Source organism: Corvus moneduloides, chromosome 30, assembly GCF_009650955.1.
Source record: "Corvus moneduloides isolate bCorMon1 chromosome 30, bCorMon1.pri, whole genome shotgun sequence".
NCBI lineage: Eukaryota > Metazoa > Chordata > Aves > Passeriformes > Corvidae > Corvus > Corvus moneduloides.
The window spans coordinates 2,719,755-2,735,592 of NC_045505.1; the positions used below are offsets into that span (position 1 = coordinate 2,719,755).

Consider the following 15,838-nt stretch of genomic DNA (forward strand, 5'->3'; position numbering starts at 1 on the left):
CCACTTTTTTCTTCCCTGCCCTTCCTGGATCTCAAATCCCAGTTTTCCCCTTCCCTGGGTTTGTCCCCAGCAGCTCCTGGAGCTTGTGGAGTCCCAAATCCCACTTTTCCTCTTCCCAGATCCGTCCTCATCCCGGCAGCAGCTCCTGCAGCTCCTCAACCCCCAAATCCCGCTTTTCTCCTTCCCAGCTCCGTTCCCAGGAGCTCCTGGAGCTCTGGGAGCTCCTCACCCTCCATTCCCCATTCCCAGCTCCATCCCCTGACCCCGTTCCCATTCCCAGTTCTATCCCCTGACCCCGTTCCCATTCCCAGTTCTATCTCCTGACCCCGTTCCCATCCCCTGATCCCGTTCCCTGACCCCGTTCCCATCCCCTGATCCCGTTCCCTGACCCCGTTCCCGTTCCCAGCTCTGTTCCCTGACCCTGTTCCGATTCCCAGCTCCGTTCCCTGACCCTGTTCCCATTCCTGTTCCCATCCCCTGACTCCATTCCCAGCTCCGTTCCCTGACCCCATTCCTGTTCCCAGCTCCATTCCCATTCCCTCACCCCGTTCCCGTTCCCAGCTCCGTTCCCTGATCCCATTCCCGTTCCCTGACCCCATTCCCGTTCCCTGACCCCATTCCCATCCCCTGACCCCATTCCCAGCTCTGTTCCCTGACCCAATTCCCATTCCCTGACCCCATTCCCAGCTCCATTCTCTGACCCCATTCCCTGACCCCATTCCCGTTCCCAGCTCCGTTCCCTGACCCCATTCCCGTTCCCTGACCCCATTCCCGTTCCCAGCTCCGTTCCCTGACCCCATTCCTGTTCCCCATTCCCAGGTCCCCGCCGACTCCAGCCGGGAGCGGGTGGTGGTGAAGCAGCTGCTGTTCCAGAGCCTCCAGCTCCTCTCCAGCGCCATCCAGGAAATATTCCAGCGCTGCCAGGTACCCCGGGAATGCCCCCAGACCCCCTCGGAGCGCTGGGAGCCCTTCCCGTGGGATTTGGGGCTGGGATTTGGGGATGGATCCACTCTGGGAGCCTTTCCCATGGAGTGTGGGGCTGGGATTTGGGGCTGGAGCCACTCTGGGAGCCTTTCCCGTGGGATGTGGGGTTGGGATTTGGGGCTGGATCCACTCTGGGAGCCTTTCCCGTGGGATGTGGGGTTGGGATTTGGGGCTGGAGCCACTCTGGGAGCCTTTCCCGTGGGATGTGGGGTTGGGATTTGGGGCTGGATCCACTCTGGGAGCCTTTCCCGTGGGATGTGGGGTTGGGATTTGGGGCTGGAGCCACTCTGGGAGCCTTTCCCGTGGGATGTGGGGTTGGGATTTGGGGCTGGAGCCACTCTGGGAGCTTCTCCTGTGGGATGTGGGGCTGGGATTTGGGGCTGGAGCCACTCTGGGAGCCTTTCCCGTGGGATGTGGGGTTGGGATTTGGGGCTGGAGCCACTCTGGGAGCCTTTCCCGTGGGATGTGGGGTTGGGATTTGGGGCTGGAGCCACTCTGGGAGCCTTTCCCGTGGGATGTGGGGTTGGGATTTGGGGCTGGATCCACTCTGGGAGCCTTTCCCGTGGGATGTGGGGTTGGGATTTGGGGCTGGAGCCACTCTGGGAGCCTTTCCCGTGGGATGTGGGGTTGGGATTTGGGGCTGGAGCCACTCTGGGAGCCTTTCCCGTGGGATGTGGGGTTGGGATTTGGGGCTGGATCCACTCTGGGAGCCTTTCCCGTGGGATGTGGGGCTGGGATTTGGGGCTGGAGCCACTCTGGGAGCTTCTCCTGTGGGATGTGGGGCTGGGATTTGGGGCTGGATCCACTCTGGGAGCCTTTCCCGTGGGATGTGGGGCCGGGATTTGGGGCTGGATCCACTCTGGGAGCCTTTCCCGTGGGATGTGGGGTTGGGATTTGGGGCTGGAGCCACTCTGGGAGCCTTTCCCGTGGGATGTGGGGTTGGGATTTGGGGCTGGAGCCACTCTGGGAGCCTTTCCCGTGGGATGTGGGGCTGGGATTTGGGGCTGGAGCCACTCTGGGAGCTTCTCCTGTGGGATGTGGGGCTGGGATTTGGGGCTGGAGCCACTCTGGGAGCCTTTCCCGTGGGATGTGGGGTTGGGATTTGGGGCTGGAGCCACTCTGGGAGCCTTTCCCGTGGGATGTGGGGTTGGGATTTGGGGCTGGAGCCACTCTGGGAGCCTTTCCCGTGGGATGTGGGGTTGGGATTTGGGGCTGGAGCCACTCTGGGAGCCTTTCCCGTGGGATGTGGGGCCGGGATTTGGGGCTGGAGCCACTCTGGGAGCCTTTCCCGTGGGATTTGGGGTTGGGATTTGGGGCTGGAGCCACTCTGGGAGCCTTTCCCGTGGGATGTGGGGCCGGGATTTGGGGCTGGAGCCACTCTGGGAGCCTTTCCCGTGGGATGTGGGGTTGGGATTTGGGGCTGGAGCCACTCTGGGAGCCTTTCCCGTGGGATGTGGGGTTGGGATTTGGGATTTGGGGGACCCTGGAGGTCCCTCAGTAGGGGAGGCGTGCCCGGCTGACCCCCGTGTGTCCCCCAGCCCGCGGGGTGGCCGGGGCTACCACAGGTGACCACGAGCTGTGTCCGGAGCATCACCTGGGTGCTGGAGGGGCTGCAGGGGCTGCCCGAGGCCGACAGGGCCAAGCTCCTCGATGCCACCGGTCAGTGCCAGCCCAGGGGCTCCTGTCCCCATCCCAGTGTCCCCAGTGCCACCCCAGTGCCAGCCCAGGGGCTCCTGTCCCCATCCCAGTGTCCCCAGTGCCACCCCAGGGGCTCCTGTCCCCATCCCAGTGCCAGCCCAGGGGCTCCTGTCCCCATCCCAGTGTCCCCAGTGCCACCCCAGTGCCACCCCAGGGGCTCCTGTCCCCATCCCAGTGTCCCCAGTGCCAGCCCAGTGCCAGCCCAGGGGCTCCTGTCCCCATCCCAGTGTCCCCAGTGCCACCCCAGGGGCTCCTGTCCCCATCCCAGTGTCCCCAGTGCCAGCCCAGGGGCTCCTGTCCCCACCCCAGTGTCCCCAGTGCCAGCCCAGGGGCTCCTGTCCGCACCCCAGTGTCCCCAGTGCCACCCCAGTGCCAGCCCAGGGGCTCCTGTCCCCATCCCAGTGTCCCCAGTGCCAGCCCAGTGCCAGCCCAGGGGCTCCTGTCCCCATCCCAGTGTCCCCAGTGCCACCCCAGGGGCTCCTGTCCCCATCCCAGTGCCAGCCCAGGGGCTCCTGTCCCCATCCCAGTGTCCCCAGTGCCACCCCAGTGCCACCCCAGGGGCTCCTGTCCGCACCCCAGTGTCCCCAGTGCCAGCCCAGGGGCTCCTGTCCCCACCCCAGTGACCCCAGTGCCACCCCAGGGGCTCCTGTCCCCATCCCAGTGTCCCCAGTGCCACCCCAGTGCCACCCCAGGGGATCCTGTCCCCACCCCAGTGTCCCCAGTGCCACCCCAGTGCCACCCCAGGAGATCCTGTCCCCACCCCAGTGACCCCAGTGCCACCCCAGGGGCTCCTGTCCCCACCCCAGTGTCCCCAGTGCCAGCCTAGGGGCTCCCGTCCCCACCCCAGTGCCACCCCAGTGCCACCCCAGGGGCTCCTGTCCCCACCCCAGTGACCCCAGTGCCACCCCAGTGCCACCCCAGGGGCTCCTGTCCCCATCCCAGTGCCACCCCAGTGCCAGCCCAGGGGCTCCTGTCCCCATCCCAGTGTCCCCAGTGCCACCCCAGTGCCACCCCAGGAGATCCTGTCCCCACCCCAGTGACCCCAGTGCCAGCCCAGGGGCTCCTGTCCCCATCCCAGTGCCACCCCAGGGGCTCCTGTCCCCATCCCAGTGTCCCCAGTGCCACCCCAGTGCCACCCCAGGAGATCCTGTCCCCACCCCAGTGACCCCAGTGCCAGCCCAGGGGCTCCTGTCCCCATCCCAGTGCCAGCCCAGGGGCTCCTGTCCCCACCCCAGTGTCCCCAGTGCCACCCCAGGGGCTCCTGTCCCCACCCCAGTGTCCCCAGTGCCGCCCAGGGGCTCCTGTCCCCACCCCAGTGCCAGCCCAGGGGCTCCTGTCCCCACCCCAGTGACCCCAGTGCCACCCCAGTGCCACCCCAGGGGCTCCTGTCCCCATCCCAGTGCCAGCCCAGGGGCTCCTGTCCCCACCCCAGTGTCCCCAGTGCCACCCCAGTGCCACCCCAGGGGCTCCTGTCCCCATCCCACTGTCCCCAGTGTCCCCAGTGCCACCCCATGGGCTCCTGTCCCCATCCCAGTGTCCCCAGTGCCAGCCCAGTGCCACCCCAGGGGCTCCTGTCCCCATCCCAGTGCCACCCCGTGGTCACTGTGCCCCCCCGGTGCCCGCGGTCACTGTGCCCCTCCAGTGCCCGCAGTCACTGTGCCCCTCTGGTGCCCCTCCAGTGCCCGTGGTCACTGTGCCCCTCTGGTGCCCCTCCAGTGCCCGCGGTCACTGTGCCCCTCTGGTGCCCCTCCTGTGCCCGCGGTCACTGTGCCCCTCCGGTGCCCCTCCAGTGCCCGTGGTCACTGTGCCCCTCTGGTGCCCCTCCAGTGCCCGCGGTCACTGTGCCCCTCCGGTGCCCCTCCGGTGCCCGCGGTCACTGTGCCCCTCCGGTGCCCTTGGTCACTGTGCCCCTCCGGTGCCCGCGGTCACTGTGCCCCTCTGGTGCCCCTCCGGTGCCCGCGGTCACTGTGCCCCTCTGGTGCCCCTCTGGTGCCCGCGGTCACTGTGCCCCTCCGGTGCCCGTGGTCACTGTGCCCCTCTGGTGCCCGCGGTCACTGTGCCCCTCCGGTGCCCGCGGTCACTGTGCCCCTCCGGTGCCCGTGGTCACTGTGCCCCTCCGGTGCCCGTGGTCACTGTGCCCCTCTGGTGCCCCTCCGGTGCCCGCGGTCACTGTGCCCCTCCGGTGCCCCTCCTGTGCCCGCGGTCACTGTGCCCCTCCGGTGCCCTTGGTCACTGTGCCCCTCCGGTGCCCGCGGTCACTGTGCCCCCCGGTGCCCGCGGTCACTGTGCCCCTCTGGTGCCCGCGGTCACTGTGCCCCTCCGGTGCCCCCCCGGTGCCCGCGGTCACTGTGCCCCTCCGGTGCCCCCCCGGTGCCCGCGGTCACTGTGCCCCCCGGTGCCCCCCCGGTGCCCGCGGTCACTGTGCCCCCCCGGTGCCCGCGGTCACTGTGCCCCCCGGTGCCCCCCCGGTGCCCGCGGTCACTGTGCCCCCCGGTGCCCCTCCGGTGCCCGCGGTCACTGTGCCCCTCTGGTGCCCGTGGTCACTGTGCCCCCCGGTGCCCCCCCGGTGCCCGCGGTCACCGTGCCCCTCCGGCCCCAGCTGCGGCCGTTTCCCGCCTGGGCCGCGCCTTCCAGGGCCAGAAGCTTCCGGAAGCGGCCGGAGCCGTGTGCGAGCCCCTGTGCCGGGCAGTGCTGGCCACGGACGGATACGGCTGGCCCGGAGTGACCCCCGAGCGGGTACTGGGCAAACTGGGCAAACTGGGAGGGCTGGGAGCCGCTGGGAGGGCTGGGATCAACTGGGAGAGGGCTGGGAGCTGCTGGGGATACTGGGATGGGGTATGGGGTTCACTGGGGATACTGGGATCAACTGGGAGAGGGCTGGGAGCCGCTGGGGATACTGGGATGGGGTACGGGGCCACTGGGGATACTGGGATCAACTGGGAGCGGGCCGGGAGCCGCTGGGGATATTGGGATGGGTACAGGGCCACTGGGGATACTGGGATCAACTGGGAGAGGGCTGGGAGCCACTGGGGATACTGGGATGGGGTATGGGGTCACTGGGGATACTGGGATCAGCTGGGAGAGGGCTGGGAGCCGCTGGGGATACTGGGATGGGGTACAGGGCCGCTGGGGATACTGGGATCAACTGGGAGCGGGCCGGGAGCCGCTGGGGATACTGGGATGGGTACAGGGCCACTGGGGGTACTGGGATCAGCTGGGAGAGGGCTGGGAGCCGCTGGGGATACTGGGATGGGGTAAGGGGTCACTGAGGATACTGGGATCAGCTGGGAGAGGGCTGGGAGCCGCTGGGGATACTGGGATGGGGTACGGGGCTACTGGGGATACTGGGATCAGCTGCTGGGAGCCACTGGGGGCACTGGGAGCCGCTGGGGATGCCGGGATCAACTGGGAGAGGGCCGGGAGCCACTGGGGATACTGGGATGGGGTACGGGGCCACTGGGGATACTGGGATGGGGTACGGGGTCACTGGGGGTACTGGGGTCAACTGGGAGAGGGCTGGGAGCCGCTGGGGATACTGGGATGGGGTACGGGGCCACTGGGGATACTGGGATCAGCTGGGAATACTGGGATGGGGTACGGGGCCGCTGGGGATACTGGGATCAACTGGGATCAGCTGGGAATACTGGGATGGGGTACAGGGCCGCTGGGGATACTGGGATCAACTGGGAGCCGCTGGGGAGGCCGGAAGGAGGCAGCGCGGGCTCGTTCTCCTCCTGCCGCAGCCCCACCCCGATCCCGGGGGCCGGGAATTCCCGCCGGGAACGTTGGGATCCCATGGATCCCGTGGATCCCATTGCCCGTCCCTTCCCGCAGATCCAGCGGTGCTTCCGGCTGCAGGCGGAGAGCTGGCGCTGCCTGGGGCGGCCCGAGCGGGCGCTGGACACCGTGGCCCAGTGGCTACTGGCCCTGGGGGCACATTCCCAGGGATCGGGGCCACATTCCCAGGGATCGGGGCCACATTCCCAAGGATCGGGGCCACATTCCGGGGGGTCGGGGCCACCTTCCCAGGGATTTCCCGGCTCCCTGATGGCCGAGCCGGTGGCGCTCTGGGCCAGGATCAAAACGGAGGCGGCCAAAGAGGGAGCGGAGGAGCTGCGGCTGCGGTGAGGGGATGGGATTGGGGGTTTGGGGGTTTGGGGGTTTGGGATTTGGGATTGGGGGTTTGGGATTGGGGGTTTGGGGTTTGGGATTGGGATTGGGGGTTTGGGATTGGGGGTTTGGGATTGGGATTGGGGGTTTGGGATTGGGGGTTTGGGGTTTGGGATTGGGATTGGGGGTTTGGGGGTTTGGGATTGGGATTGGGGGTTTGGGATTGGGATTGGGGGTTTGGGGGTTTGGGATTGGGATTGGGGGTTTGGGATTGGGGTTTGGGATTGGGATTGGGGGTTTGGGATTGGGGTTTGGGGGTTTGGGATTGGGGGTTTGGGATTGGGGGTTTGGGGGTTTGGGATTGGGGGTTTGGGATTGGGATTGGGGGTTTGGGATTGGGGGTTTGGGATTGGGGGTTTGGGATTGGGGGTTTGGGATTGGGGGTTGGGATTGGGATTGGGGGTTTGGGATTGGGGGTATGGGATTGGGGTTTGGGGGTTTGGGATTGGGGGTTTGGGATTGGGGGTTTGGGAGGGATTGGGGGTTTGGGATTGGGGGTTTGGGATTGGGATTTGGGGGTTTGGGATTGGGGTTTGGGATTGGGATTGGGGGTTTGGGATTGGGATTGGGGGTTTGGGATTGGGGTTTGGGGGTTTGTGGAATGGGATTGGGGGTTTGGGAATTGGGAGATGGGATTGGGGGATTTGGGGAATGGGATTGGGGGTTTGGGATTTGGGGTTTGGGGAATGGGATTGGGGGTTTGGGATAGGAGGGTTGGGAGGATGGGATTGGGCATCGGGGGATTGGGATTGGGGGTTTGGGGAATGCGATTGGGGGTTTGGGAATTGGGAGATGGGATTGGGGGATTGGGGCTTTGGGATTTGGGGGATGGGATTGGGGGTTTGGGATTGGGGCTTTGGGATTTGGGGTTTGGGATTTGGGGAGTGGGATGGGGATTGGGCAGTTGGAATGGGGGGATAGGAGAGGGGAATGAGAGGAGGGGAATGGGATGGGGACATGGAAGGGAGGGTTTGGGATTGGGGGTTTTGGGATAGGGAATGGGCTGGGAATACTGGGATTGGGATAGGAGGGATCAGGGAGGGGGGAATGGGATGAGTGGATTGGGATGGGGGACTGGGATGGGGGACTGGGATGGCGGACTGGGATGGCGGACTGGGATGGGGGACTGGGATGGGGGACTGGGATGAGGGAGCAGGAAGGGAGCAATGGGATTGCGGCGGGGCGGGATCAGAACTCCGGAACGCCGCCGTAACGCCGCGTTTCTCTCCGTGGCCCCGCTGCCGTGCCCAGCACCCTGCGGGACGCGCTGGCCGCCCGCTCCGGTTGCCGGCCCCCGTGCGGGGACCAGCTGGTGTCGCTGCTGCTGGCCGAGCTGCAGGCCCTCAAAGCCCTGCGCGGCCCCACGGGGCCGGAGCGCTACAGCGTCCTGTGCGACCTGCTGGCCATGTGGGATCCCTCGGGGGCGGGGGATCCCTCGGGAGCGGGGGATCCCTCGGGGGCGTGGGATCCCTCGGGAGCGGGGGATCCCTCGGGAGCGGATCCCGGCCGGAGGCTGCCCAGGGCGGCGGCGCTGCTGGAGCTGGCGCAGCTGCTCTGCTGGCCCAGCTTCGCGCCCCGCCCCGACTGGTGCGTGCTGCCAGCCCAGCCCCGACCCCGAATCCCCAGCCCCATCCCGAATCCCCATCCCGAATCCCCAGCCCCATCCCAAATCCCCAGCCCCATCCCGAATCCGAATCCCGGATCCCCAGCCCCATCCCGAATCCGAATCCCGGATCCCCAGCCCCATCCCGAATCCTCATCCCAAATCCCCATCCCAAATCCCCATCCTGAATCCCGAATCCTCATCCCGAATCCCCAGCCTGATCCCGAATCCTCATCCCGAATCCCCATCCCAAATCCCCAGCCCCATCCCGAATCCGAATCCCGGATCCCCAGCCTGATCCCGAATCCCCATCCCGAATCCCCAGCCTGATCCCGAATCCCCATCCCGAATCCCCAGCCTGATCCCGAATCCGAATCCCGGATCCCCAGCCCCATCCCGAATCCCCATCCCGGATCCCGAATCCCCATCCCGAATCCCCAGCCCCATCCCGAATCCAAATCCCGGATCCCCAGCCCCATCCCGAATCCTCATCCCAAATCCCCATCCCAAATCCCCATCCCGAATCCCGAATCCTCATCCTGAATCCCCAGCCTGATCCCAAATCCCCATCCCGAATCCCCAGCCCCATCCCGAATCCCCAGCCCCATCCCGAATCCCCATCCCGAATCCCCAGCCCCATCCCGAATCCGAATCCCGAATCCCCAGCCTGATCCCGAATCCCCATCCCGAATCCCCAGCCCCATCCCGAATCCCCAGCCCCATCCCGAATCCTCATCCCGAATCCCCAGCCTGATCCCGAATCCGAATCCCGGATCCCCAGCCCCATCCCGAATCCCCAGCCCCATCCCGAATTCGAATCCCGAATCCCCAGCCCCATCCCGAATCCTCATCCCAAATCCCCATCCCAAATCCCCATCCTGAATCCCGAATCCTCATCCCGAATCCCCAGCCTGATCCCGAATCCTCATCCCGAATCCCCATCCCGAATCCCCAGCCCCATCCCAAATCCCCATCCCGAATCCCCAGCCCCATCCCGAATCCTCATCCCGAATCCCCAGCCCCATCCCGAATCCTCATCCCAAATCCCCAGCCTGATCCCGAATCCCCATCCCGAATCCCCAGCCTGATCCCGAATCCCCATCCCGAATCCCCAGCCTGATCCCGAATCCCCATCCCGAATCCCCAGCCCCATCCCGAATCCCCATCCCGAATCCCCAGCCCCATCCCGAATCCTCATCCCAAATCCACAGCCTGATCCCGAATCCCCATCCCGAATCCCCAGCCCCATCCCGAATCCGAATCCCGGATCCCCATCCCGAATCCCGAATCCTCATCCCGAATCCCCAGCCTGATCCCAAATCCTCATCCCGAATCCCCATGCCAAATCCCAATTCCCCATCCCGAATCCCAATTCCCAAATCCCGAATCCCCATCCCGATCCCAAATCCCCATCCCGATCCCTAATCTCAATTCCCCATCCCTAATCCCAATTCCCCATCCCGATCCCAAATCCCCATCCCAAATCCCCATCCTCATCCCGAATCCCAATTCCCATCCCAATCCCCCACTGCCAAGGCTCCCCATCCCAGTCCCCCCATCCCATTGCCCTTATCCCAAATCCCCCATCCCGTTCTTCCCCATCCCAAATCCTCTCATCCCCTTCCCTCATCCCAATCCCTCCGTCCCATTCCCCTTCCCCAAATCCTCCCACCCCAATCTCCCCCATTCCCCTTATCCCAATTTCCCCCATCCCAATTTCCCCCATCCCAATTTCCCCCATCCCAATTTCCCCCATCCCAATTTCCCCCATCCCAATTTCCCCTATCCCAATTTCCCCCATCCCAATTCCCCCCATCCCAATCCCATCCCAATCCTGATTCCCAATCCCCCATCCCAATTCCCCCCATCCCCCCATCCCAATCTCCCCATCCCCATCCCAATCCCAAATCCCAATTACCCCATCCCAGTTCCCTCATCCCAATTCCATCCCGATTCCCCATCCCGATCCCGATTCCCCATCCCGATCCCAATTCCCCATCCCGATCCCAATTCCCCATCCCAATTCCCCATCCCAATCCCGATTCCCAATCCCATCCCGATTCCATCCCAATTCCCCATCCCAATCCTGATTCCCAATCCCATCCCAATTCCCCATCCCGATCCCAATTCCCCATCCCAATTCCCCATCCCAATTCCCCATCCCAATTCCCCATCCCGATCCCAATTCCCCATCCCGATCCCGATTCCCAATCCCATCCCAATTCCCCATCCCAATCCCAATTCCCCATCCCAATCCCGATTCCCAATTCCCCCCATCCGAATTCCCCCCATCCCGATCCCAATTCCCCATCCCAATCCCGATTCCCAATCCCATCCCAATTCCCCCCATCCCAATTCCCCATCCCGATCCCGATTCCCCATCCCGATCCCGATTCCCCATCCCAATCCTGATTCCCCATCCCATCCCAATTCCCCATCCCGATCCCAATCCCGATTCCCAATCCCGATCCCCCCTGCTGGGGTGGGAGGAGCTTTTCCAGCCCTCCTGCTCCCGCTGGGAATCCGGGATCGTCCCTTTTTTGGGATCGTCCCTTTTTGGGATCGCCCCTGTCCCAGACCCTCCTTTCCCTCGGGGTTTCCCAGGGGTTTTGAGGGCAATTCCCGGGATTTCGGGGCCATTCCCGATCCCTGTCCCCGCAGCTCCGCCCTGGACGCCGTCCAGGAGGCCCTGAGGCTGCTGGAGCCGCTGGCCTGGGATTCCCAAATCCGCAATTCCCAGATCCGGGATCGGCTCCTGGACGAGCGCGCCCAGGCCCTGCTCTGGCTCCACATCTGCACCCTCGAGGCCCAGCTGGAAAAGGTGGGAAAAGGGCGGCGATTTCCCGGGATTTGGGGGATTCTGGAGCTCCCTGGGGGGTCCAAACCCACCCAAACCCTTCCTGGGATGGGATTTCCTGGGATTTTTGGGAATCCTGGAGTCCCAAACCCTTCCTGGGATGGGATTTTCCTGGGATTTGGGGAAAATCCTGAGTTCCAAATCCACCCAAACCCTTCCTGGGATGGGATTTTCCCGGGATTTGGGGGAATCCCGGGGTTCCCTGGGGGTCCCAAACCCACCCAAACCCTTCCTGGGATGGGATTTTCCCGGGATTTGGGGAATCCTGGAACTTCCTGGGTGTCCCAAATCAACCCAAACCCTTCCTGGGATGGGATTTCCCAGGATTTGGGGAAATCCTGGAGTCCCAAACCCTTCCTGGGATGGGATTTCCCGGGATTTTGGGGAATCCTGGAGTCCCAAACCCTTCCTGGGATGGGATTTCCCGGGATTTGAGGGATCCTGGAGTTCCCTGGGTGTCCCAAATCCACTCAAATCCTTTTCCTGGGATTTTGGGGAATCCCAGAGTTCCCAGGGTGTCCCAAACCCTTCCTGGGATGGGATTTTCCTGGGATTTGGGGAAAATCCTGAGTTCCAAATCCACCCAAGCCCTTCCTGGGATGGGATTTTCCCGGGATTTGGGGGAATCCCGGAGTTCCTTGGGGGTCCCAAACCCACCCAAACCCTTCCTGGGATGGGATTTTCCCGGGATTTTGGGGAATCCTGGAGTTCCCAGAGTGTCCCAAATCAACCCAAACCCTTCCTAGGGAAGAATTTCTCGGGATTTTGGGGGATCCCGGAGTCCCAAACCCTTCCTGGGATGGGATTTTCTCGGGATTTGGGGGAATCCTGGAGTCCCAAACCCTTCCTGGGATGGGATTTCCTGGGATTTTGGGGAATCCTGGAGTTCCCAGAGTGTCCCAAATCCACCCAAACCCTTCCTGGGGATGATTTTCCCGGGATTTTGGGAATCCCGGAGTCCCAAACCTTTCCTGGGATGGGATTTCCCAGGATTTGGGGGAATCCCAGAGTCCCAAGCCCTTCCTGGGATGGGATTTTCCCGGGATTTTGGGGGAATCCCAGAGTTCCCTGGGTGTCCCAAATCCACTCAAATCCTTTTCCCGGGATTTGGGGGAATCCCGGAGTCCCAAACCCTTCCTGGGATGGGATTTTCCTGGGATTTGGGGCATCCCGGAGTTCCCTGGGGGTCCCAAACCCACCCAAACCCTTCCTGGGGATGATTTTCCCGGGATTTGGGGCATCCCGGAGTCCCAAACCCTTCCTGGGATGGGATTTTCCTGGGATTTGGGGAAAATCCTGAGTTCCAAATCCACCCAAGCCCTTCCTGGGATGGGATTTCCTGGGATTTGGGGGAATCCCAGAGTCCCAAACCCTTCCTGGGATGGGATTTTCCCGGGATTTGGGGGAATCCCGGGGTTCCCTGGGGGTCCCAAACCCACCCAAACCCTTCCTGGGATGGGATTTCCTGGGATTTTGGGGAATCCTGGAGTTCCCAGAGTGTCCCAAATCCACCCAAACCCTTCCTGGGGATGATTTTCCCGGGATTTTGGGAATCCCGGAGTCCCAAACCTTTCCTGGGATGGGATTTCCCAGGATTTGGGGGAATCCCAGAGTCCCAAGCCCTTCCTGGGATGGGATTTTCCCGGGATTTGGGGGAATCCCAGAGTTCCCTGGGTGTCCCAAATCCACTCAAATCCTTTTCCCGGGATTTGGGGGAATCCCGGAGTCCCAAACCCTTCCTGGGATGGGATTTTCCTGGGATTTGGGGCATCCCGGAGTTCCCTGGGGGTCCCAAACCCACCCAAACCCTTCCTGGGGATGATTTTCCCGGGATTTGGGGCATCCCGGAGTCCCAAACCTTTCCTGGGATGGGATTTTCCCGGGATTTGGGGGATCCTGGAGTTCCCTGGGTGTCCCAAATCCACTCAAATCCTTTTCCTGGGATTTTGGGGAATCCCAGAGTTCCCAGGGTGTCCCAAACCCTTCCTGGGATGGGATTTCCCGGGATTTGGGGGAATCCCAGAGTCCCAAACCTTTCCTGGGATGGGATTTCCTGGGATTTGGGGAAAATCCTGAGTTCCAAATCCACCCAAGCCCTTCCTGGGATGGGATTTTCCCGGGATTTGGGGGAATCCCGGAGTTCCTTGGGCGTCCCAAACCCACCCAAACCCTTCCTGGGATGGGATTTTCCCAGGATTTTGGGGAATCCTGGAGTTCCCAGAGTGTCCCAAATCCACCCAAACCCTTCCTAGGGAAGAATTTCTCGGGATTTTGGGAATCCCGGAGTCCCAAGCCCTTCCTGGGATGGGATTTTCCCGGGATTTGGGGGAATCCCAGAGTTCCCTGGGTGTCCCAAATCCACTCAAATCCTTTTACCGGGATTTGGGGGAATCCCGGAGTCCCAAACCCTTCCTGGGATGGGATTTCCTGGGATTTGGGGCATCCCGGAGTTCCCTGGGGGTCCCAAACCCACCCAAACCCTTCCTGGGGATGATTTTCCCGGGATTTGGGGCATCCCGGAGTCCCAAACCTTTCCTGGGATGGGATTTCCCGGGATTTGGGGGATCCTGGAGTTCCCTGGGTGTCCCAAATCCACTCAAATCCTTTTCCTGGGATTTTGGGGAATCCCAGAGTTCCCAGGGTGTCCCAAACCCTTCCTGGGATGGGATTTTCCTGGGATTTTGGGAAAATCCCGGAATTCCCAGGGTGTCTCAAATCTTTCCCAGGATTTGGGGGAATCTCGGAGTCCCAAACCCTTCCTGGGATGGGATTTCCCGGGATTTGGGGGAATCCCAGAGTCCCAAACCTTTCCTGGGATGGGATTTCCTGGGATTTGGGGAAAATCCTGAGTTTCAAATCCACCCAAGCCCTTCCTGGGATGGGATTTTCCCGGGATTTGGGGGAATCCCGGAGTTCCTTGGGGGTCCCAAACCCACCCAAACCCTTCCTGGGATGGGATTTTCCCGGGATTTTGGGGAATCCTGGAGTTCCCAGAGTGTCCCAAATCAACCCAAACCCTTCCTAGGGAAGAATTTCTCGGGATTTTGGGGGATCCCGGAGTCCCAAACCCTTCCTGGGATGGGATTTTCTCGGGATTTGGGGGAATCCTGGAGTCCCAAACCCTTCCTGGGATGGGATTTCCTGGGATTTTGGGGAATCCTGGAGTTCCCAGAGTGTCCCAAATCCACCCAAACCCTTCCTGGGGATGATTTTCCCGGGATTTTGGGAATCCCGGAGTCCCAAACCTTTCCTGGGATGGGATTTCCCAGGATTTGGGGGAATCCCAGAGTCCCAAGCCCTTCCTGGGATGGGATTTTCCCGGGATTTGGGGGAATCCCAGAGTTCCCTGGGTGTCCCAAATCCACTCAAATCCTTTTCCCGGGATTTGGGGGAATCCCGGAGTCCCAAACCCTTCCTGGGATGGGATTTTCCTGGGATTTGGGGCATCCCGGAGTTCCCTGGGGGTCCCAAACCCACCCAAACCCTTCCTGGGGATGATATTCCCGGGATTTGGGGCATCCCGGAGTCCCAAACCTTTCCTGGGATGGGATTTTCCCGGGATTTGGGGGATCCTGGAGTTCCCTGGGTGTCCCAAATCCACTCAAATCCTTTTCCTGGGATTTTGGGGAATCCCAGAGTTCCCAGGGTGTCCCAAACCCTTCCTGGGATGGGATTTCCCGGGATTTGGGGGAATCCCAGAGTCCCAAACCTTTCCTGGGATGGGATTTCCTGGGATTTGGGGAAAATCCTGAGTTCCAAATCCACCCAAGCCCTTCCTGGAATGGGATTTTCCCGGGATTTGGGGGAATCCCGGAGTTCCTTGGGGGTCCCAAACCCACCCAAACCCTTCCTGGGATGGGATTTTCCCGGGATCTGGGGGAATCCTGGAGTTCTGTGGGCATCCCAAATCCTTTTCCTGGGATGGGATTTCCCAGGATTTTGGGGAATCCCAGAGTCCCAAACCCTTCCCGGGATGGGATTTTCCCGGGATTTTGGGGAATCCCGGAGCTCCCTGGGTGTGCCAAGCGCTGGGAATTCGGGAATTTTGCCGTTCCAAGCAGAGCGTGGCTCGGGAGCGGCGCGGCCGGGGCCGGGCGGGGCCGGAGCCGCCGGACTCGGAGGAGCTCGGAGCCGAGGGAAGGACGGGAGAGGAGCCGGAGGCGCCGGAGGGGATCGGCTGCAACCTCCGGAGCCAGAGCGGTGAGCGGCTCCGGGCCGGGAGTTCGGGAATGCTGGGGACTGGGAAAGGGAGTTTGGGAATGTTGGGGATTGGGAAAGGGAGTTTGGGAATGTTGGGGACTGGGAAGGGGAGTTTGGGAATGTTGGGGACTGGGAAGGGGAATTTTGGGATCCTGATGGGTTGGGGAGGGGATTTTTGGGAATATTGGGGATTGGGAAGGGGAATTTGGGAATGTTGGGGATTGGGAAGAGGAGTTTGGGAATGTTGGGGACTGGGAAAGGGAGTTTGGGAATGTTGGGGATTGGGAAAGGGAGTTTGGGAATGTTGGGGACTGGGAAGAGGAGTT

The 15,838-nt window shown here is 62.6% G+C and overlaps 1 protein-coding gene across 1 annotated transcript; it reads left to right on the forward strand.

Annotated features, from left to right (window-relative positions):
• Positions 1–764: 764 nt before the first annotated feature.
• On the forward strand, positions 765–15,563 carry ESPL1 (extra spindle pole bodies like 1, separase; the record flags this gene model as incomplete). The annotated part of the gene is made up of 7 exons (XM_032093837.1): positions 765–924; positions 2,523–2,643; positions 5,282–5,418; positions 6,517–6,806; positions 8,104–8,439; positions 11,117–11,276; positions 15,374–15,563. Coding segments are annotated over exons 4-7 (763 nt in total), but the record flags the coding sequence as incomplete, so codon positions are not given.
• Positions 15,564–15,838: the final 275 nt, after the last annotated feature.